The sequence below is a fragment of the Eubalaena glacialis genome, chromosome 13 (genome assembly GCF_028564815.1).
Source record: "Eubalaena glacialis isolate mEubGla1 chromosome 13, mEubGla1.1.hap2.+ XY, whole genome shotgun sequence".
Classification (NCBI taxonomy): Eukaryota; Metazoa; Chordata; class Mammalia; order Artiodactyla; family Balaenidae; genus Eubalaena; species Eubalaena glacialis.
This window is the reverse complement of record NC_083728.1, coordinates 88,467,969-88,489,774: the sequence shown is the minus strand read 5'-3', so window position 1 is coordinate 88,489,774 and position 21,806 is coordinate 88,467,969. Positions and strand designations below refer to the sequence as shown.

Sequence of the window (21,806 nt, the reverse complement as noted above, 5' to 3'; positions counted from 1 at the left end):
TTCAGATTCTTTTCCTATAGGTTATTACAAGTTATTGAGTATATGTAGATTTCTTTATAGTCCTTTTCATTTTTAAAATGTCAGTAGCAATTTCTGATGCTAACAATTTGAGTGTTTTCTCTTATTTTCTTGGCCAATCTATCTAAAAAACCTTTTCAAAACATCAGCTTTTGTTTTCACTGATTTCCTCCATTGTTTTTAATTCTCCTGTTCATTATAGTTTCTTCACTTATCTTTACTATTTTCTACCTTCTGCTTACTTTATGTTTTGTTTGCTCTTCTCTTTTCAGTGTATTAAGGTGGAAATTTAGCTTCTTGATTTGAGATCTCTGTTCTTTTAATATCTAAACATATAGCCATAAATATCTCTCTGAACACCACTTTTGCTCCATCCCATCAGTTTTGGTATATTGTGTCTTCATTTTTATTCATCTAAAAGTAATTTCTGATTGCCTTTTGATATCTTCTACAACCTATTGGGTATTTAAGTGTGTGTTATTTAATTTCCACTTATTGTGTGTTTCCCAATTTTCTTTCTGTTACTGATTTCTAATTACATTCCGTTGTGGTGGAAAGACACTCACCATATTATTTCTATCATGACTTTTATTTTTTAAACTGCACAATTAATTGAAGTAACAGATTACAGTCTGGTTTATCCAAAGAGATGCTAGTCCAAGAATTAAAGGCCATGAGGTCCCAGAATGTAATCCAGTTCCTTTGGTCAATCCAAAGATGCAGAAGGGGCCACTGATCTCACTGCTGTAGTGATGGCCCCTATATGTGGACTTGGCCTTGCTCAGTCATTGGCTTGGAAGTCTGAGCAAAGGTCATAGAGGCCATGGGTCATGATTGGGTATCCTGGTGGTTTTACTTTTTTGATTGGTAGAGCAAATTATGATTGCTCCAAGTAAACTTTGCATTTTCACTGTGCTTCCTTTTATCTTTTTCCCTACAGTATTCTTTCCATTCCTCACCCCGGTCTTTGAAGCATTAAATATTACTCTGTTTCCAAAAAGTTCTTTGAATTTTTTAACAAAGTCTGTAAAAAGGATAAAAGAGAGTCGCCTCAAAGATAAACAAACGGTAAAGTCTGGTGGTGGTTACGTGAGGGGGTTCACTTTTTGATAATTTATTGAGCTGTACACATATTTCTTATGCATATCTCTACATTTTTTAAAGGTAGATAGAAAACTATAGAGTTTAGAATAGCAGGGCTCTAAAATTTGGGGGGAATGAATAAGGAGGAAGTTGGGGGAGGAAATAAGAGTATGAGCCAGAGAGCAATATTTAAATATAATAATAGGCATGCCAATTAGTATGTCACTGCATAAATATTATTGAGATAAGGAGTTTACCACTTTTTTTCAATAAATGGTTAAGGGATAAAAGTTGCTGATTAAAAATGATTTCACTGGTATTTCACCAAATATTAGCTTGGCAAAGAATCACTTCAGTTCCAAGCTTCCTATTTCACAGGTTGTCCAGTGGAAGGCCCTGTCAGGCACCTGATGCAGTGTAGTCATTTTAAAAGTTGAGCCCACTCATAGTTGGAGTGGGCAGGAGTCTTCTCTGGCCAATGAAGCCACAAGTGGGTTAACCCAGCTTTGCCTTCATGAGGGCTGGAGGCCAGCACAAGGATGTCTGCAGGTTAGGGGACAGGGCTGGGTACTCAGGATGTCACTGAAGAATGTGTAGCATTCTGGAAGGGTGAAGGGCTTGAAGATGCTTCTACAAAAGCTGCCGATGAACTCTGCAAATATCAGGGGATTAATTTATGTGGTCATTCATTAAGAATTAAAGTTGGAGACAAGCCTCTTAGACGCCTCATCCACCAGAGGGCAGACAGCAGAAGCAAGAAGAACTACAATCCTGCAGCCTGTGGAACAAAAACTACATTCACAGAAAGATAGACAAGATGAAAAGGCAGAGGGCTGTGTACCAGATGAAGGAACAAGATAAAACCCCAGAAAAACAACTAAAAGAAGTGGAGATAGGCAACCTTCCAGAAAAAGAATTCAGAATAATGATAGTGAAGATGATCCAGGACCTCGGAAAAAGAATGGAGGCAAAGATCGAGAAGATGCAAGAAATGTTTAACAAAGACCTAGAAGAATTAAAGAACAAAGACCTAGAAGAATTAAAGAACGAACAAACAGAGAGGAACAATACAATAACTGAAATGAAGACTACACTAGAAGGAATCAATAGCAGAATAACTGAAGCAGAAAAACGGATAAGTGGTCTGGAAGACAGAATGGTGGAATTCACTGCCGTGGAACAGAATAAAGAAAAAAGAATGAAAAGAAATGAAGACAGCCTAAGAGACCTCTGGGACAACATTAAATGCAACAACATTCGCATTATAGGGGTCCCAGGAGGAGAAGAGAGAGAGAAAGGACCCGAGAAAATATTTGAAGAGATTACAAGTCGAAAACTTCCCTAACATGGGAAAGGAAACAGCCACCCAAGTCCAGGAAGCGCAGAGAGTCCCATACAGGATAAACCCAAGGAGAAACACGCTGAGACACATAGTAATCAAATTGGCAAAAATTAAAGCCAAAGAAAAATTATTGAAAGCAGCAAGGGAAAAATGACAAATAACATACAAGGGAACTCCCATAAGGTTAACAGCTGATTTCTCAGCAGAAACTCTACAAGCCAGAAGGGAGTGGCATCATATACTTAAAGTGATGAAAGGGAAGAACCTACAACCAAGATTACTCTACCCAGCAAAGATCTCATTCAGATTCAACGGAGAAATCAAAAGCTTTACAGACAAGCAAAAGCTAAGAAAATTCAGCACCACCAAACCAGCTCTACAACAAATGCTACAGGAACTTCTCTAAGTGGGAAACACAGGAGAAGAAAAGGACCTACAAAAACAAACCCATAACGATTAAGAAAATGGTAATAGGAACATACATATCGATAATTTACCTTAAACGTGAATGGATTAAATGCTCCAACCAAAAGACACAGGCTCAGTGAATGGATACAAAAACAAGACCCATATACATGCTGTCTACAAGAAACCCACTTCAGACCTAGGGACACATACAAACTGAAAGTGAGGGGATGGAAAAAGATATTCCATGCAAATGGAAATCAAAAGAAAGCTGGAGTAGCAATACTCATATCAGATAAAATAGACTTTAAAATAAAGAATGTTACAAGAGACAAGGAAGGACACTACATAATGATTAAGGGATCAATCCAAGTAGAAGATATAACAATTATAAATATATTTGCACACAACATAGGAGCACCTCAGTACATAAGGCAACTGCTAACAGTTATAAAAGAGGAAGTCAACAGTAACACAATAATAGTGGGGGACTTTAACACCTCACTTACACCAATGGACAGATCATCCAGACAGAAAATTAATAAGGAAACACGAGCTTTAAATAACACAATAGACCAGATAGATTTAATTGATATTTGTAGGACATTCCATCCAAAAACAGAAGATTACACTTTCTTCTCAAGTGTGCATGGAACAGTCTCCAGGATAGATTACATCTTGGGTCAGAAATCAAGCCTCAGTAAATTTAAGAAAATTGAAGTCATATCAAGCACCTTTTCTGACCACAATGCTATGAGATTAGAAATCAATTATAGGGAAAAAAACATAAAAAACACAAACACATGGAGGCTAAACAATACACTACTTAATAACCAAGAGATCACAGAAGAAATCAAAGAGGAAATCAAAAAATACCTAGAGACAAATGACTACGAAAACACGATGATCCAAAACCTATGGGTTGCAACAAAAGCAGTTCTAAGAGGGGAGTTTATAGCTATACAAGCCTACCTCAAGAAACAAGAAACATCTCAAATAAACAACCTAACCTTACACCTAAAGCAATTAGAGAAAGAAGAACAAAAAAACCCCAAAGTTAGCAGAAGGAAAGAAATCATAAAGATCAGATCAGAAATAAATGAAAAAGAGATGAAGGACACAATAGCAAAGACCAATAAAACTAAAAGCTGGTTCTTTGAGAAGATAAACAAAATTGATAAACCATTAGCCAGAGTCATCAAGAAAAAAAGGGAGAAGACTCAAATCAATAGAATTAGAAATGAAAAAGGAGAAGTAACAACTGACACTGCAGAAATACAAAGGATCATGAGAGATTACTACAAGCAACTCTATGCCAATAAAATGGACAACCTGGAAGAAATGGACAAATTCTTAGAAAAGCACAACTTTCTGAGACTGAACCAGGAAGAAATAGAAAATATAAACATACCAATCACAAGCACTGAAATTGAGACTGTGATTAAAAATCTTCCAACAAACAAAAGCCCAGGACCACATGGCTTCACAGGTGTGGTGTGATGAATTGGGAGATTGGGATTGACATATATACACTAATATGTATAAAATGGATAACTAATAAGAACCTGCTGTATAAATAAATAAATAAATAAAAGAATTAAAGTTGGAGGGAAAACAAGGACTGAAGTCATGGATCTTTTCCTAAGCAAACAGGTATGACAGGAGAGAGAACACATAACTCTTTAGTTAAGAAGCTGTTTCAAAAGCCAGAGAACCCAAAGATCAGAGAGAGTGAGGACCAAAAAGCAGTTGGATATGATGGCTGGGTTTCTCTCAGGGAAACATCATGCTCTCCAAGATTTGTAGGTGGATGTTTTGTTCACTGAGGACTTAGTCAGTACTCGTCAGCCTTCCGCTCTTTGAGGGGCCATATTCTCAGGAAAGAGGTGTGAAATATGCACTCCTGATTTATTTCTGTCTTCACAAGTGACTTTCTGCCATTGACATTTCTCTTTCTGTTTCCAGCATCGAGTGGATTTTCTTCAGCTGATGATTAACTCCCAGAATTCCAAAGAAACTGACACCCATAAAGGTAACCAAGGAGATCTTCAGAGGGGCCACTGTCGGTGGGGCGCAGAGCTAGGGGGTGGTTGTGAAAATGTGCAGGAAGTTTTCCAGGCAGCTGGGGATTTCTGCCAAGTTGAAGGAAGACACATGGTCAGATAAAAATGGTAGCCAAAGATACTTCATAGGTGTATGCAGGCACAACTTTGTTCAGAGCTTGAAGGGCAAGTATAACAAGGATGTCATGCCCATCAGTCAGTCATGGTCTGTGGATCACCTACAGTCTAACCTCCGGGGAGCTTGTTTCCAATGTCAATTCTCAGGCTCCTCCAGACCCAATGAGTCAGAACCTCTGCCTGGAAATTTGCATCAAGACTTTATCCCATCAGGAGGCACATTGCCCCAGTGTTGGTTGCCCCTTAACTTGGAACACTAGGTTAAAGTTGTGTTCACTAGCTTAGTCTACTGTAAAGTTCAATTTTTTCCTTTGTCATTAACAAGTACCTTATGGGAGAAGCCTTTGAGACTGGAAATATACTGTTTCTCTTCAAATTGTCACCCACTAGTTTTACCATCCATGGATGGTTTTTGACTGAAACCATTGTTACTATGGTGGTTGCAATATGATGACTTTCTAATTCCATCATTCTTCTGTATTTATGAATTGATGTTCTTTTGTAGGGAGAGCTCTCCATTCTCCCCCAGTCATTTATTTGTTTATTTATATCAGCATGATCTCATGTATAACTAACTTACTCTCTTACATCATTCTTCATTTTGATTTTCAGGTTCTTTCAGTTTTGTCCACTGGAGCTTTTTCAAGTGCGATCTTGTGTTCTTTTTTCTTCTTTCTTCTTTTTAAATCTTTTTTTTTTTTTTAACGGACTATTTTTTAGAGCAGCTAGGTTCACAGCAAAATTGAGTGGAAAGTATAGAGATTTCCAGTATATACATCCTACCCCAACTACACACAGCTTCCCCACTATCAAAAGATGATACCAGAGTTGTGCACTTGTTACAATCAATGAACGTACATTAATACATTATTATGACCCAATGTCTATACTTGACCTTAGGGTTCATTCTTGGTGTTGTACATTCCATGGGTTTTTGACAAATGTATAATGAGCTATATCCACCATTACAGCACACAGAGTATCCAGTATTCTTTAATCTATCATTTTCTGGGAACTTCCTCACTTTCTGATGTAAGACAGTTCAGGTTTCTCTTTTATTTCCCCTGAGTAGCCCTGGAATCAGCCATTTTTTCCCAAGGAACTCTGGTTCCCTTTAGTGAGAAATGGTATTTAGAAATCAAAATCTGGGATCTTAGGAATGCTCATTGCTACTAGGGTTTCTTTGCTTCTGGATCCTCTCAATAGACAAAGTTAAGAACATCAAATATATTTATACAAGACTGATGAACATAAGGATTTCTATATCACCCATAACCAGTGATATAAACAGCCTTGCTCTTTCAAACAAGAGAACCCTGATCTTTAGTTTATTCCATGACATGAATACTCCCATGTGGTTAATTTCAAGCTATGAATGGTTTGACAACCATCTCACAAAATTCTTGAATTTTAAAAAATTGTTCTTGAGCAGGGACGAGCTGACACCAGCACACCACTATAAATATATCTAAAACTATGTGTAGATCTTTTTCACACTCATTTTGTATTGTTTGTGTGTGTGTGTGTGTGTGTGTGTGTGTGTGTGTGAATTGCTTGGTTGGGGCAGATACCACGTTGATCTGAGTGCTCTAAGTAACTAAAGGTCCTACTTCAGTCCCATCAAATAGATAAGAGCCTGATCACGCTTGGTCTCTTGGGAGAAAATAAAAAGAGAGACATATTTATAATTACATGGGCTGTTTAGTGAGGCTAAAGGAGAGCAAAGAGAGGGGGCGTGTGCTGAGAAGATGACATTCAGGCCATGATTGAATAAGCATTGCTAATTCCACTCCCTGGACCCTATTTTTCTATATTGCGTGCTGACAAATACCCTTCTAGGGACACATTCTTCCTTCTGCTACTTTAATGCCATTGATTAGACTAGGGTCAATCACAACTCTTTTAGCTTTTAGTCAATCTCTGTAGCTTCCGTACATATCTGAGATCCCCCAGAGAAGACTTATGCCCCAGGTCTTCCATTGCCTGATGCCTGTCAAATGTATAATCCATGCTTCTCAGGCCAGGTTTTGCTAGCAAATCATCACATATCGTGAAAGTTCAGACTCTGATTCTGTAGTTCTAGTTTAGGATTGAAGACTCTGAATTTCTCATAAGCTCCCGGATGTTGGTGATGCTCATGGTCCGTCAACAGACTTTGAGTAGAAACAGCCTTATGTTGTTCTCTTAAGTTCCCACAAACATGTTTAGATAAAAGATAACTTCATTTTCCCTATAATACAGCCTTAGTCTTGTAAAATCTGCCAAAGAATCAAGTTTTACTTTAGCTAGAATAATTTAAATTATTCTGGAAGAGAATGTTACCCCATATTAATTACAGCTAAAGCACTTTTGGGATTCTCCAGGGGACATACTAATAGTACTGTGTAAGTTAGACAAAAATGCTGTCTCTTGAAATTACCCAGCTGTGCCGTGAGGGAGGTGGCGTAGTCAGGAGCAGGGGCCGAGGAGAGTATAGACACTGGGGAAAACTGGATTCAGACAATTCTTGCTTTTTTCTGGCTCTTTAAGGAAGACATGAGAATGCAAAGCACTACTAGTTTAATTTTCAATTGCTTTTACATTTTCCCGCTAGGGATTTGGCAGTTTCATTTGGATTTCTCATCATCTAAACTGTGATGTTTTATATTGATGTGGTTTATCTAAAATGTCTCTTCTCTCCTTTTAGTTCTGTCTGACACAGAACTCACGGCCCAAAGTATTATCTTTATTTTTGCTGGCTACGAGACCACTAGCAGTTCTCTTTCCTTCATTATATATGAATTGGCCACTCACCCTGATGTCCAGCAAAAGCTGCAGGAGGAGATTGATGCAACTTTCCCCAATAAGGTGAGTGATGATACCTGGAGAGAGAGGGGGAAGGTGAAGCCTTAGCAAGAATGCCTCCTCATCACTTCTTAGAATATATTTGCAAAAAGCATGAGCCTCAAATCTTCAACCTGTGCTATTTAGGAAGGATCTAAAGCGTACAAAGCAAAGGGAAAAACATAGGTTATGTGTGGTACACACAGGAATATAAGTACTGTGGAAAAAGTGCTGGTACTGGCATATCATATATTACAGTATGCCATGTAAAAATCACAATACCTCAGTGGCATCTAACAGTAAGCATTTATTGCTCCAGTGTCTGCATAGTTAGTTATCTGTTGATATGGCTGGACTTCCTTGGTTCTGGGTGTTGGCTGATGTAGGCTGGCCTTGGCTACGCAGTTGGGGTGACTCAGCTCCACACGTGCTCCACATGTGTCTCATACTCTACATGTCTGCTTCTCAGGGCAATGGCAGATGGCACGAGCAGGAAGCCCAATCATGTGGGTGACTTTCAGATTTCTGCAAGCACCACACTTAGCCAACTTTCCACTGGTTCAAAGTGAGTCACCTGGCCAACGTGAGTCAGAATGGGAGGCACCACTGGGTTAGATAACAAAGGGCATGGACCCAGGAAGGGCTGGAGAACTGGGACCATTAATTCAGTCTACCGCCCTGGGTAAACTGCTGACTAGGAGGAGCCTCGTAACAACAAAGGGCTTAAAGTAGGAAACAGAGGACGTGAGTTTGAGTCCTGGCTGTGGTTTTAGACAAGTTTTATCACCTTTCAGAATCCTGAGTCCTTCAAATACAAGATAAGGATAGATTGTAGTGGCTACCTAAGTTAGAGATGATCTGTCTTCTCTGGTAAATCTCATATTGGGATTCTTTTGATGCAATAAGGTGAAAAGGTCACTAAGAGACAGGCTAGCTAAAGCATTGTGTTCTCCCCTTTTTATAATAATACTTATAATAACAACACTATTGGCTAACATTTGCTTCTTACAATATATGTCTATCTAAGTACTTTCTAGTTATAAATGAATCTAACCTTCATAAAATTCTGTATAAGTCAGGAGAAGCTAGGTTATGCCTCAGTAACAGGTTAGCCCTCAAATCTCAGTGGCTTTACAGAGCAGAGGTTTACTTCTAACCCACGTCTACATGACCAACATGGCTTGTTAGCGGAGGATGGGAGCGGGCAGCTCTGCTCCACAGCGTTACTCAGGGATACAGGCTAAGAGTCTCCACCTTCCTGTAGCTGCCTCATCTGGCACATGAGGACTTCCTCTTGTCTGGGGAATAAGGGACTCGAGCGTTGCTCACTGGCTTTTCAAATGATTTGTCCCCGAACTGACATAATCGCCTCAGTTCACAGCCCATTGGCAAAGCTGGTTTCCTGTAACTTCAAGTGGGCTGGGAAATACAGGGACTGCGTGGATACTGGGTGAGCAGTGAGTGTCTCTGCCACACAAGCCTATGAAGTGTCAACTCTAATTATCTCCATGTAACATTTCAGAAACCTGAGCGACAGAGAGATGAAATACTTTCACATACTAGTCGTGTACCTAGTGGTGAAAACGCCAACCTATGTGCCAGGGTGTCTGTCTCCTGAGCCAACTCTTACCCTTTACAATGTTGCCCCTTAAATATAACCCCACGTGACAGCCACGTGTCACTCCCACTGGTCTCAGATCTCTGCCAAAAGTGGAATTCTTTGTGGTGTGAGGAGAGCTGGCCTCTGGGGCTGGAGTGGCTTGTTTAGACTTTCAGACCTTACAGTCACCCCTGCAGGGACAATAGGAGACTGTTCCAGCAACAGAGGCTGTGGCTGAGGGTAGGGGTCTCATCCTCTTGTAACTTTCCCTGGATCTGAAATTGTGTTCCTTGTAGCACCCAATCTTGCTCTTTGTTTTCGTATTTGGTTTAAAAAGGAACTCGTTTCTCCCCAAATTATTTATAGAGTTTTCATATAACATAGTGCTTCCAAACTTTATATGTATAATGAAAAGAATTAGCAGTCAGGAGTTTTCAACTAAAAACCTTTATGTTGAACAGGGGATTTGCTCTTTTATACATTTCTTTCCTTGGTACAGATGTGTGGCCTCACTTTCAAAAGGAAACAGTGACTTTGGCCTATTTCACTTAAGACTAAGGGTCATAGTCTATTGGTCACGTTTGTTCTCATGAGAAAGAAAATACACTAGATGATAACGTGAGGGATTTCAGGCCCTGTTTAGGGCATTGTCCTAACATCTCCCATAGTCATAACTACTCTACACACCTCTGTGGGCCATTGAGCAGGTCAAAGCACATGATAGATATTAAAATGTCTATAAATGCTAAGGTCCTCTACCAATTTAAATTATTCCCTGGAGCTCCTAACATTTCAGTAGGACTACACAGATGGAGTTGAAGGTTGATCCGAAATCTTAATTTATCAAAATCTCTTTTTCTCTTCCCAGGCGCCTCCCACCTACGAGGCTCTGGTACAGATGGAGTATCTTGACATGGTGTTGAATGAAACTCTCAGAATATTCCCAATTGCTGGTAGACTTGAGAGGGTCTGTAAGAAGGATGTGGAAGTCAATGGGGTGTTCATTCCCAAAAGGACGACAGTGGTGGTTCCACTCTTCGTTCTTCACAACGACCCAGAGCTCTGGCCAGAGCCTGAGGAGTTCCGTCCTGAAAGGTACAAGACCCTGAGGAAAGGACACCCACCCTGATCCTTTTTGGTGCTTGCATATTTTGACAACTCTTATTATAGTTGACAAATGGGTGATCATGCAATAATTTATTTGTATATCTTTTTATTGTTGGAAGATTTTTCTCTTTAAGGGTGTTCATTATGTGAGTCAAAATTATACAAACTATAGACTAGAAAAAGAAAATTATAGCTGTCTACATTCCTAATACCTTAAGATATGCCTCATTAATAATGTGATATATGTCCTTATGGACATTTTTCTATGCATATATAGATTTTAAAAACAGGATGGTATTATACTTTATTTGGTTTTGAACTTCTTATTTTATTTAACAGTAAAGTATAAACAACATTCTATGTGTATATGTTTGTATGCATATGCCATAATTTACCTAACCACTGTCTTTTTATTTCCTTTAAGCCTTTCTCTCTGTTCTCTCTTAGCTCTCTGAATTCACCCCATGTTCCCACATTCCATATTTTTAAACATTGGCTACATTTCCTCTAGCATTATTGTGAGAGTGCAGGCTGGCCACCTAGAGGTCTCATCCCTGATGGTTCAAGCAGCCTCACTGAGGACGGAGGTGCACACAGGTGCCCTGGTTCTGTCTGTGGCTGCACACCTGGGTCAGGTCCCTTCTACCTCAGTATTTGGTGATTTTCCAAAGTGAAGTCATCTGCTCTCTAGATGTCTGAGATTTCCTCCTTGGACGGGTCTTGAGCATCCTCTTCTGGGAATTCAGAGCCAAGATCCGGTATGGGCACAGATTGGACCCTGGAAAGAGGTAATGCTCTCCCATTTAGTGTATGGTAAGCAAAATTTGGAATGAACTTTTTAGGCCAGTACCTGAGATCTAGACCTTTATTACACCCTATCAGCTCCCTGATGGCCAAGAGTTGTTTTGTTTGCCATGGTGTCCTGAGTGCTAGCACGATGGTGACACATAGCACTTATTGACAGAAGAGTCAGAGTGGACCAAGTCCTCTGTTTTCTGGGCCAGGGAACCTCTGCAGTTCCTCCAAGCTCAGTAGCTCCCTGTCCTGCAACTTCACGAACCTGGAACCAGAGACCACTCACTGTACTTCCCTTTGATTCATTCAGTCGTCAAGCAGAGAATAAATGCTCACCTGTGGGTCAGGGACTGGACCAGGCAGTGAGAAATCCAAAGGTTAGGAAAAAAGCCCATTATGGAGAATTTTTAAAATATGCACAAGTATGTGTGATTTGACACGTACACAGGAATATTCTATAGGCACAAGCCTATGAAATACTTTATTTAAAAAAATTTTTTTAACATCTTTATTGGAGTATAATTGCTTTACAATGGTATGTTAGTTTCTGTTTTATAACAAAGTGAATCAGCTATACATATACATATATCCCCATACCTCCTCCCTCTTGCGTCTCCCTCCCATCCTCCCTATCCCACCCCTCTAGGTGGTCACAAAGCACCGAGCTGATCTCCCTGTGCTATGCAGCTGCTTCCCACTAGCTATCTGTTTTACATTTGGTAGTGTGTATAAGTCCATGCCACTCTCTCACTTCATCCCAGCTTACCCTTCCCCCTCCCCGTGTCCTCAGGTCCATTCTCTACATCTGCATCTTTATTCCTGTCCTGCCCCTAGGTTCTTCATAACCTTTTTTTTTTTTTTTTTAGATTCCATATATATGTGTTAGCATACAGTATTTGTTTTCCTCTTTCTGACTTACTTCACTCTGTATGACAGACTCTAGGTCCATCCCCCTCACTACAAATAACTCAATTTCATTTCTTTTTATGACAGAGTAGTATTCCATTGTATATATGTGCCACATCTTCTTTATCCATTCATCTATTGATGGACGCTTAGGTTGATTCCATGTCCTGGATATTGTAAATAGAGCTGCAATGAACATTGTGGTACATGACTCTTTTTGAATTATGGTTTTCTCCGGGTATATGCCCAGTAGTGGGATTGCTGGGTCGTATGGGAGTTCTATTTTTAGTTTTTTAAGGAACCTCCATATTGTTCTCCATAGTGGCTGTATCAGTTTACATTCCCACCAACAGTGCAAGAGGGTTCCCTTTTCTCCACACCCTCTCCAGCATTTATTGTTTGTAGATTTTTTGATGATGGCCATTCTGACTGGTGTGAGGTGATACCTCATTGTAGTTTTGATTTGCGTTTCTCTAATGGTTAGTGATGTTGAGCATTCTTTCATGTGTCTGTTGGCAATCTGTATATCTTCTTTGGAGAAATGTCTGTTTAGGTCTTCTGCCCATTTTTGGATTGGGTTGTTTGTTTTTTTAATGTTGAGCTGCATGAGCTGCTTGTAAATTTTGGAGATTAATCCTTTGTCAGTTGCTTCATTTGCAAATATTTTCTCCTATTCTGAGGGTTGTCTTTTCGTCTTGTTTATGGTTTCCTTTGCTGTGCAAAAGCTTTGAAGTTTCATTAGGTCCCATTTGTTTATTTTTGTTTTTATTTCCATTTCTCTAGGAGGTGGGTCAAAAAGGATCTTGCTGTGATTTATGCCATAGAGTGTTCTGCCTATGTTTTCCTCTAAGAGTTTGATAGTGTCTGGCCTTACATTTAGGTCTTTAATCCATTTTGAGTTTATTTTTGTGTATGGTGTTAGGGAGTGTTCTAATTTCGTTCTTTTACATGTAGCTGTCCGGTTTTCCCAGCACCACTTATTGAAGAGGCTGTCTTTTCTCCATTGTATATCCTTGCCTCCTTTGTCATAGATTAGTTGACCATAGGTGCATGGGTTTATCTCTGGGCTTTCTATCCTGTTCCATTGATCTATATTTCTGTTTTTGTGCCAGTACCATATTGTCTTGATTACTGTAGCTTTGTAGTATAGTCTGAAGTCAGGGAGCCTGATTCCTCCAGCTCCATTTTTCTTTCTCAAGATTGCTTTGGCTATTTGGGGTCTTTTGTATTTCCATACAAATTGTGAAAATTTTTGTTCTAGTTCTGTGAACAATGCCATTGATAGTTTGATAGGGATTGCATTGAATCTGTAGAGTGCTTTGGGTAGTATAGTCATTTTCACAATGTTGATTCTACCAATCCAAGAACATGGTATATCTCTCCATCTGTTTGTATCATCTTTAATTTCTTTCATCAGTGTCTTACAGTTTTCTGCATACAGGTCTTTTGTCTCCTTAGGTAGGTTTATTCCTAGGTATTTTATTCTTTTTGTTGCAATGGTAAATGGGAGTGTTTCCTTAATTTCTCTTTCAGATTTTTCATCATTAGTGTATAGGAATGCAAGAGATTTCTGTGCATTAATTTTGTATCCTGCTACTTTACCAAATTCATTGATTAGCTCTAGTAGTTTTCTGGTAAAGTCTTTAGGATTGTCTATGTATAGTATCATGTCATCTGCAAACAGTGACAGCTTTACTTCTTCTTTTCCGATTTGGACTCCTTTTATTTCTTTTTCTTCTCTGATTGCTGTGGCTAAAACTTCCAAAACCATGTTGAATAATAGTGGTGAGAGTGGGCAACCTTGTCTTGTTCCTGATCTTAGTGGAAATGGTTTCAGTTTTTCACCATTGAGAACGATCTTGGCTGTGGGTTTGTCATATATGGCCTTTATTATGTTGAGGTAAGTTCCCTCTATGCCTACCTTCTGGAGGGTTTTTATCATAAACGGGTGTTGAATATTGTCGAAAGCTTTTTCTGCATGTATTGAGATGATCATATGGTTTTTATCCTTCAATTTGTTAATATGCTGTATCACATTGATTGATTTGCATATATTGAAGAATCCTTGCATTCCTGAGATAAACCCCACTTGATCATGGTGTATGATCCTTTTAATGTGCTGTTGGATTCTGTTTGCTAGTATTTTGTTGAGCATTTTTGCATCTATGTTCATCAGTGATATTGGCCTATAGTTTTCTTTCTTTGTGACATCTTTGTCTGGTTTTGGTATCAGGGTGATGGTGGCCTTGTAGAATGAGTTTGGGAGTGATCCTCCCACAGCTATATTTTGGAAGAGTTTGAGAAGGATAGGTGTTAGGTCTTCTCTAAATGTTTGATAGAATTCACCTGTGAAGCCATCTGGTCCTGGGCTTTTGTTTGTTGGAAGATTTTTAATCACAGTCTCAATTTCAGTGCTTGTGATTGGTATGTTTATATTTTCTATTTCTTCCTGGTTCAGTCTCAGAAAGTTGTGCTTTTCTAAGAATTTGTCCATTTCTTCCAGGTTGTCCATTTTATTGGCATATAGTTGCTTGTAGTAATCTCTCATGATCCTTTGTATTTCTGCAGTGTCAGTTGTTACTTCTCCTTTTTCATTTCTAATTCTATTGATTTGAGTCTTCTCCCTTTTTTTCTTGATGAGTCTGGCTAATGGTTTATCAATTTTTTTTACCTTCTCAAAGAACCAGCTTTTAGTTTTATTGGTCTTTGCTATTGTGTCCTTCATCTCTTTTTCATTTATTTCTGATCTGATCTTTATGATTTCTTTCCTTCTGCTAACTTTGGGGTTTTTTTGTTCTTCTTTCTCTAATTGCTTTAGGTGTAAGGTTAGGTTGTTTATTTGAGATGTTTCTTGTTTCTTGAGGTAGGCTTGTATAGCTATAAACTTCCCTCTTAGAACTGCTTTTGCTGCATCCCATAGGTTTGGGGTCGTCATGTTTTTTTTTTTTTTTTTTTTTTTAAAGATTTATTGATTGACTGATTGCTATGTTGGGTTTTCGTTTCTGTGCGAGGGCTTTCTCTAGTTGCGGCAAGTGGGGGCCACTCTTCATCGCGGTGCGCAGGCCCCTCACCATCGCGGCCTCTCTTGTTGCGGAGCACAGGCTCCAGATGCGCAGGCTCAGCAGCTGTGGCTCACGGGCCTAGTTGCCCCGCGGCATGCGGGATCCTCCCAGACCAGGGCTCGAACCCGTGTCCCCCGCACCAGCAGGCAGATTCTCAACCACTGCGCCACCAGGGAAGCCCCCTCGTCATGTTTTCATTGTCATTTGTTTCCAGGTATTTTTTGATTTCCTCTTTGATTTCTTCTGTGATCTTTTGGTTATTAAGTAGTGTATTGTTTAGCCTCCATGTGTTTGTATTTTTTACAGATTTTTTCCGTAATTGATATCTAGTCTTATAGTGTTGTGGTCAGAAAAGATACTTGATACAATTTCAATTTTCTTAAATTTACCAAGGCTTGATTTGTGACCCAAGATATGATCTATCCTGGAGAATGTTCCGTGAGCACTTGAGAAGAAAGTGTATTCTGTTGTTTTTGGATGGAATGTCCTGTAAATATCAATTAAGTCCATCTTGTTCAATGTATCATTTAAAGCTTGTGTTTCCTTATTTACTTTCATTTTGGATGATCTGTCCATTGGTGAAAGTGGGGTGTTAAAGTCCCCTACTCTGATTGTGTTATTGTTGATTTCCCCTTTTATGGCTGTTAGCATTTGCCTTATGTATTGAGGTGCTCCTATGTTGGGTGCATAAATATTTACAATTGTTATATCTTCTTCTTGGATTGATCCCTTGATCATTATGTAGTGTCCTTCTTTGTCTCTTATTATAGTCTTTATTTTAAAGTCTATTTTGTCTAATATGAGAATTGCTACTCCAGCTTTCTTTTGATTTCCATTTGCATGGAATATCTTTTTCCATCCCCTCACTTTCAGTCTGTATGAGTCCCTAGGTCTGAAATGGGTCTCTTGTAGACAGCATATATATGGTTCTTGTTTTTGTATCCATTCAGCCAGTCTATGTCTTTTGGTTGGAGCATTTAATCCATTTACATTTAAGGTAATTATCAATATGTATGTTCCTATTACCATTTTCTTAATTGTTTGGGGTTTGTTATTGTAGGTCTTTTCCTTCTCTTGTGTTTCCTGCCTGGAGGAGTTCCTTTAGCATTTGTTGTAAAGCTGGTTTTGTGGTGCTGAATTCTCTTAGCTTTTGCTTGTCTGTAAGGGTTTTAATTTCTCCATCGAATCTGAATGAGATCCTTGCTGGGTAGAGTAATCTTGGTTGTAGGTTTTTCCCTTTCATCACTTTAAATATGTCCTGCCACTCCCTTCTGGTTTGCAGAGTTTCTGCTGAAAGATCAACTGTTAACCTTATGGGGATTCCCTTGTATGTTATTTGTTGTTTTTCCCTTGCTGCTTTTAATATTTTTTCTTTGTATTTAATTTTGGATAGTTTGATTAATATATGTCTTGGCGTGTTTCTCCTTGGATTTATCCTATATGGGACTCTCTGTGCTTCCTGGACTTGATTAACTATTTCCTTTCCCATATTAGGGAAGTTTTTGACTATAATCTCTTCAAATATTTTCTCAGTCTCTTTCTTTTTCTCTTCTTCTTCTGGGACCCCTATAATTCGAATGTTGGTGTGTTTAATGTTGTCCCAGAGGTCTCTGAGACTGTTCTCAATTCTTTTCATTCTTTTTTCTTTATTCTGCTCTGCAGTAGTTATTTCCACTATTTTATCTTCCAGGTCATTTATCCGTTCTTCTGCCTCAGTTATTCTGCTATTGATTCCTTCTAGAGCATTTTTAATTTCATTTATTGTGTTGTTCATCATTGTTTGTTTGCTCTTTAGGTCTTCTAGGTCCTTGTTAAACGTTTCTTGTATTTTCTCCATTCTATTGCCAAGATTTTGGATCATCTTTACTGCCATTACTTGAATTATTTTTCAGGTAGACTGCCTATTTCCTCTTCATTTGTTTGGTCTGGTGGGTTTTTACCTTGCTCCTTCATCTGCTGTGTGTTTCTCTGTCTTCTCATTTTGCTTAACTTACTTTGTTTGGGGTCTCCTTTTTGCAGGCTGCAGGTTCATAGTTCCTGCTGTTTTTGGTGTCTGCCCCCAGTGGCTATGGTTGGTTCAGTGGGTTGTGTAGGCTTCCTGGTGGAGGGGACTAGTGCCTGTGTTCTGGTGGATGAGGCTGGATCTTGTCTTTCTGGTGGGCAGGACTGCATCTGATGGTGTGTTTTGGGGTGTCTGTGACCTTATTATGATTTTAGGCAGCCTCTCTGCTAATGGGTGGGGTTGTGTTCCTGTCTTGCTAGTTGTTTGGCATAGGGTGTCCAGCACTGTAGCTTGCTGGTCATTGAGTGGAGCTGGGTCTTAGCGTTGAGATGGAGATCTCTGGGAGAGCTTTCGCCGTTTGATATTACGTGGAGCCTGAAGGTCTCTGGTGGACCAATGTCCTGAACTCGGCCCTCCCACCTCAGAGGCACAGGCCTGACACCTGGCTGGAGCACCAAGACCCTGTCAGCCACACGGAATTATCAAGATAGTGGTCACTGGCAAGTGAAACCACAAGAGAAGAGGCCCGTGCTTTGCCTGGTCCTGCTGAGCAATTTTCAGACTTCAGCTCATTCTGGCAAGAGGGCGACGGGTCAGCGAGGCAGGGTGGGGTCCGTGAGGCAGGCGGCGCTCAGCTGGTGCGCGGCCTGAGGGGCCCGGTCGAAGCCCTCGGGGAAGGCCAACGGTGGCCCAGCCTCTGGCCTCCTGCAGCTGTGGCCTCTTTGGGGTCTCCCTCCCGGCGTCAACTCGCTCTCACTCCTGCTTTGGCGGCTGTGCCTTTACCCTGAGCTTCTTCACTAGGCGAGCACTCCCTGAGGTGACGCGCAAAAAGCGCGGGCCTAGCTGAAGCGCGAGAAACGGGGGTGGAGCCACCTGAAATACTTTCAATGTACCTGTATGTGCACATTCCCTGCTTAACAACCATCAGCCCATGTCTGTCCCATCCACATGCCACTGCTGCCCTTCTCCATGTTATTTTAAGTCACATTGTCTGTAAATATTACAAAATGTTTTGCAAAATAAGTCCTCTTTAAAATATACATAACTGCAACGCCATTATCACTTTCCCCAAATATACATTTTTTCCTTGACATATTCAAATATCAAGGAGTCAAATTTGAATAGAACAGAGGTCTAGCCATCAAGGAATTTATAAGCTAGTGGAACAGATAGACAAGGAAATCAGTGATTATTCTGAAGTAGAGTCATATGCCCATGTACATATTCTGACCTAAGCATCCCCTGTGTGTGGGAGAGAAAGACAGAGAGACAGCCAGAGAATGACACAAGGGAATTGGAAGGGAAAGGAGAGGAAAACAATTGAAAAATAACAATTTAAATACTCAGAAATGTTTCTCCAGCTTCCTTCCCCCATGAGCACGTGACCAACATAAGTGTGCGTGGAGATGGGAACCCATGTTTCCTTCAGTCAGTCTCATTTCCTAACTGCCATTCAGAGTGTGAACATCTCACCACCCTGAATGTAATTTTAGTGTTTAAAGAGAAATTTTCTTTAAACAGCATTTATCTCATCTCCTCAACAGGACTGAAAGTTCCTGTAGAGTCAGGGGAATGGGAAGGATCTGGAACTTTCCATTCTCACACAAAATAACCACAGCAGGATTCAATGACTAGACCACACAGATATCTCTTATGCTACTGGTCCAAGAGTTAAGTTAAAACCTCAGATCTGGAGCTCTTGTGGTTTTTCTGTTTCATTAACTTGTTTCATCTACTTTTATGATTACAGGTTCAGTAAGAAGAACAAGGACAGCATAAATCCTTACACATACCTGCCTTTTGGAACTGGACCCCGAAACTGCATTGGCATGAGATTTGTTATCATGAACATGAAACTTGCTCTCGTCAGAATCCTGCAGAACTTCTCCTTCAAACCTTGTAAAGAAACACAGGTCAGTAGTTAATTTTCTGCATGAATAACATTTTATTGGGAGTTTTTTTTTTTTTTAACTGATGGGTCTCTATATATCTAAGCATGTTATCAATTCAAAGAATAATTTATTCTATTAGCCAGAGAATCTGTTTGGAGCCATCTGAAATCTTTCATTGTCAATCATCCATGGAGGGCTAAGTCTGTGGCTTTATAAAGCCCCAACTATAAAGGTCATCTAGAGTCAATGCAGTTAGCATGAGATGATTATACACAGTGCATTGAACTTCAGAAACATCTTAAATTTGGTTTCAAGTCCACTGGAATGCAGGGAAGTGTGTGCACAGTCATGAGAGCACAAACTGAACAGTCATGGCTTTTCAGTGATGCTCTTCCCCGCCAGAGCTTACAGAAGCTCTCCTGACAGCGGTTCTCAGCCTCTGCTTGTATAACGAAATTGACGGGGAGCTTTAAAAAAGCCCTGATGCCTACGTCATCTCAGACTTTCTAAAATAATTCACCCGGAGTGTGGCATTCAAAGCGGCCCCACTGATTCTCCTGTGCAGCCACAGTGAGAACCCCTGATTGAAAGCATTTCTGCCAGATGTGAAGGACTTCCACAGCCCCCTCACCTTCCAGGGGTCCTGCTGCCATCAAGATGGGCTCCCTTTACATTCTAATAATAACTCTCTGTGTGCTCTTCCCTGCCCCCATTCTATTCTTCCCCCTTCAAGTTCTAGTTCAATCCCAAGCCCCTCCCTGGAGCCTTCCCCACCCAGTCCAGAGCCCACTCTCCCCTCTGCTCTGTTATCAGTTCCCACAGTCTGGCATCGTGGATCCTACCACCTAACTTAACACTTTGTCATGGAACCATCCAGTTTGGTTCTTATGTTTTCTTTGCCCCTAAAAATGCCCTTAACTCTAGCTCCTCATTTTATTCCTTTAATAAACTCCCAATGCTGCCTTGCAGTCATCCGGTAAATGCTTGAAGAGTGACTTTCAGTTGATTTAGAGTTCTGGGACACAAATTATGTTCAGCTTGAACTTTTAAAATATAAAAAAATGACATGTAAGTACATGCTTAGTGTGTGTGTGTCTATTTGTCTGCAGGGGAAGTATATGTATGTCATATGAAATTTGAAAATACAAGGTGTTACGTATATAGAAAGATCTGGAATCTCTCCTCTGAGGAGCACAAAGAACAGTTGCCATTGTTCATTCATATCAAGCACGGCCCTGTACTAAGGCTTATTTCTAGGAGTCACACATTTAGTCAGCAGCTGCCCCACTTGAGTAGGCTTTCTCAGGGAAGGGGAGGATAGAGACGGTTTCCATTTTACTTGTGGGCATCTGTGTGTCCGTACTGTAGGTGTGTACAGACAGGGGACTTAGCCCTGAGAGAAAGGGGGCCTCTGGCACACCTGGGAAGGGCAGATGCTCCCTGAAGCTCCACCCAGGCATCCGCAGGCTGGGGCTTCTCCGTCCACAACAATTTGCTTGCCTTTCAGTCAACTGAGATGAGAAGGTCACTGTTGGTTCCCCCAACTCTGAAGGAGTGACTGGGTGAGAAAGGGGCTAAAAGTCTCAGACCAAACACTGTGGTCATCAGAAGTTCACCATTTGCACTACACTTGGAGCCAGGAGGTGTTAAGAAACAGACATAATGCTTCACAACAACCTCTTCCCATCATGAAACTGGGTGGATTCTACTGGGAGAGGTGATTGGACGCTTTAGAAGTTGAGGAATGTGCTTACAATTAAAATTGTAATACCTACTCAGGATTACCTTGTAAGTTCCAACATACACAAAATTACCTCTATATCCTTTTCCGAGAAATTTTGCCATAATGCCTAATAATCTGATATGTTTTTAAAACTCAGTATTTTTGCTTAAAATTTAAATCAATAAAGAACACAGGCCAACCTGATTTTGTATCAAGCCTGGTACAGAATAGATGCTCAATAGATATTTTGCAGAATGAATGATGGATGAATTCTTTCACTATCCCTCTTGACACAGCTTATAGAATAAATATAAAGAATCAAAGATAGGTAGGGAGAATTGAATGAAGGTGTTCAAAAGGTACAAACTTCCAGTTATAAATAAGTACTAGGGCTATAATGCAAAACATGATGACTATTGTTAATATTTCTGTATGGTATAAGAGAGTAGGTCCTAAGAGTTCTCACAAAGGGAAAATAATATTTATTTCTTTCTCTTTTCCTTTCCTATCTATATGGGATGATGAATGTTAACAAAACTGTGGTAATAATTTTATGATATATGTAAGTCAAATCATTATGCTGTACACCTTAAATTTATGCACTGCTGTAAGTCAACTATATTGCAATAAAAATGGAAGTTAAATTCTGATAGGACATGATAAGGGAATACCGTGAACAACTGTATTCCCATATGTTTTATAATATACGTTAAATAGACCAATTCTCTGAAAGACACAAACTATTAACATTCAATCAAGAAAATATAGATATCCTGGCTGTCCCTATATCTGTCCCTCTATCTATCAAACATATTGAATCGGTAGTTTAAAAAAATCAAATATACATGATGCTAACAGTAGCTTTTAC

The 21,806-nt window shown here is 39.9% G+C and overlaps 1 protein-coding gene across 1 annotated transcript in view; it reads left to right on the top strand.

The window, feature by feature from the left end:
* The window catches only part of LOC133103805 (cytochrome P450 3A29-like), a 42,162-nt gene that overhangs the window by 20,155 nt on the left and 201 nt on the right, over positions 1-21,806 (top strand). Inside the window, exons 8-12 of the mRNA XM_061209339.1 lie at positions 959-1,086; positions 4,814-4,880; positions 7,715-7,875; positions 10,320-10,546; positions 19,074-19,236. Of these exons, the coding sequence (XP_061065322.1) occupies positions 959-1,086; positions 4,814-4,880; positions 7,715-7,875; positions 10,320-10,546; positions 19,074-19,236 (746 nt within the window). The remainder of the gene's footprint in view (positions 1-958; positions 1,087-4,813; positions 4,881-7,714; positions 7,876-10,319; positions 10,547-19,073; positions 19,237-21,806) is intronic.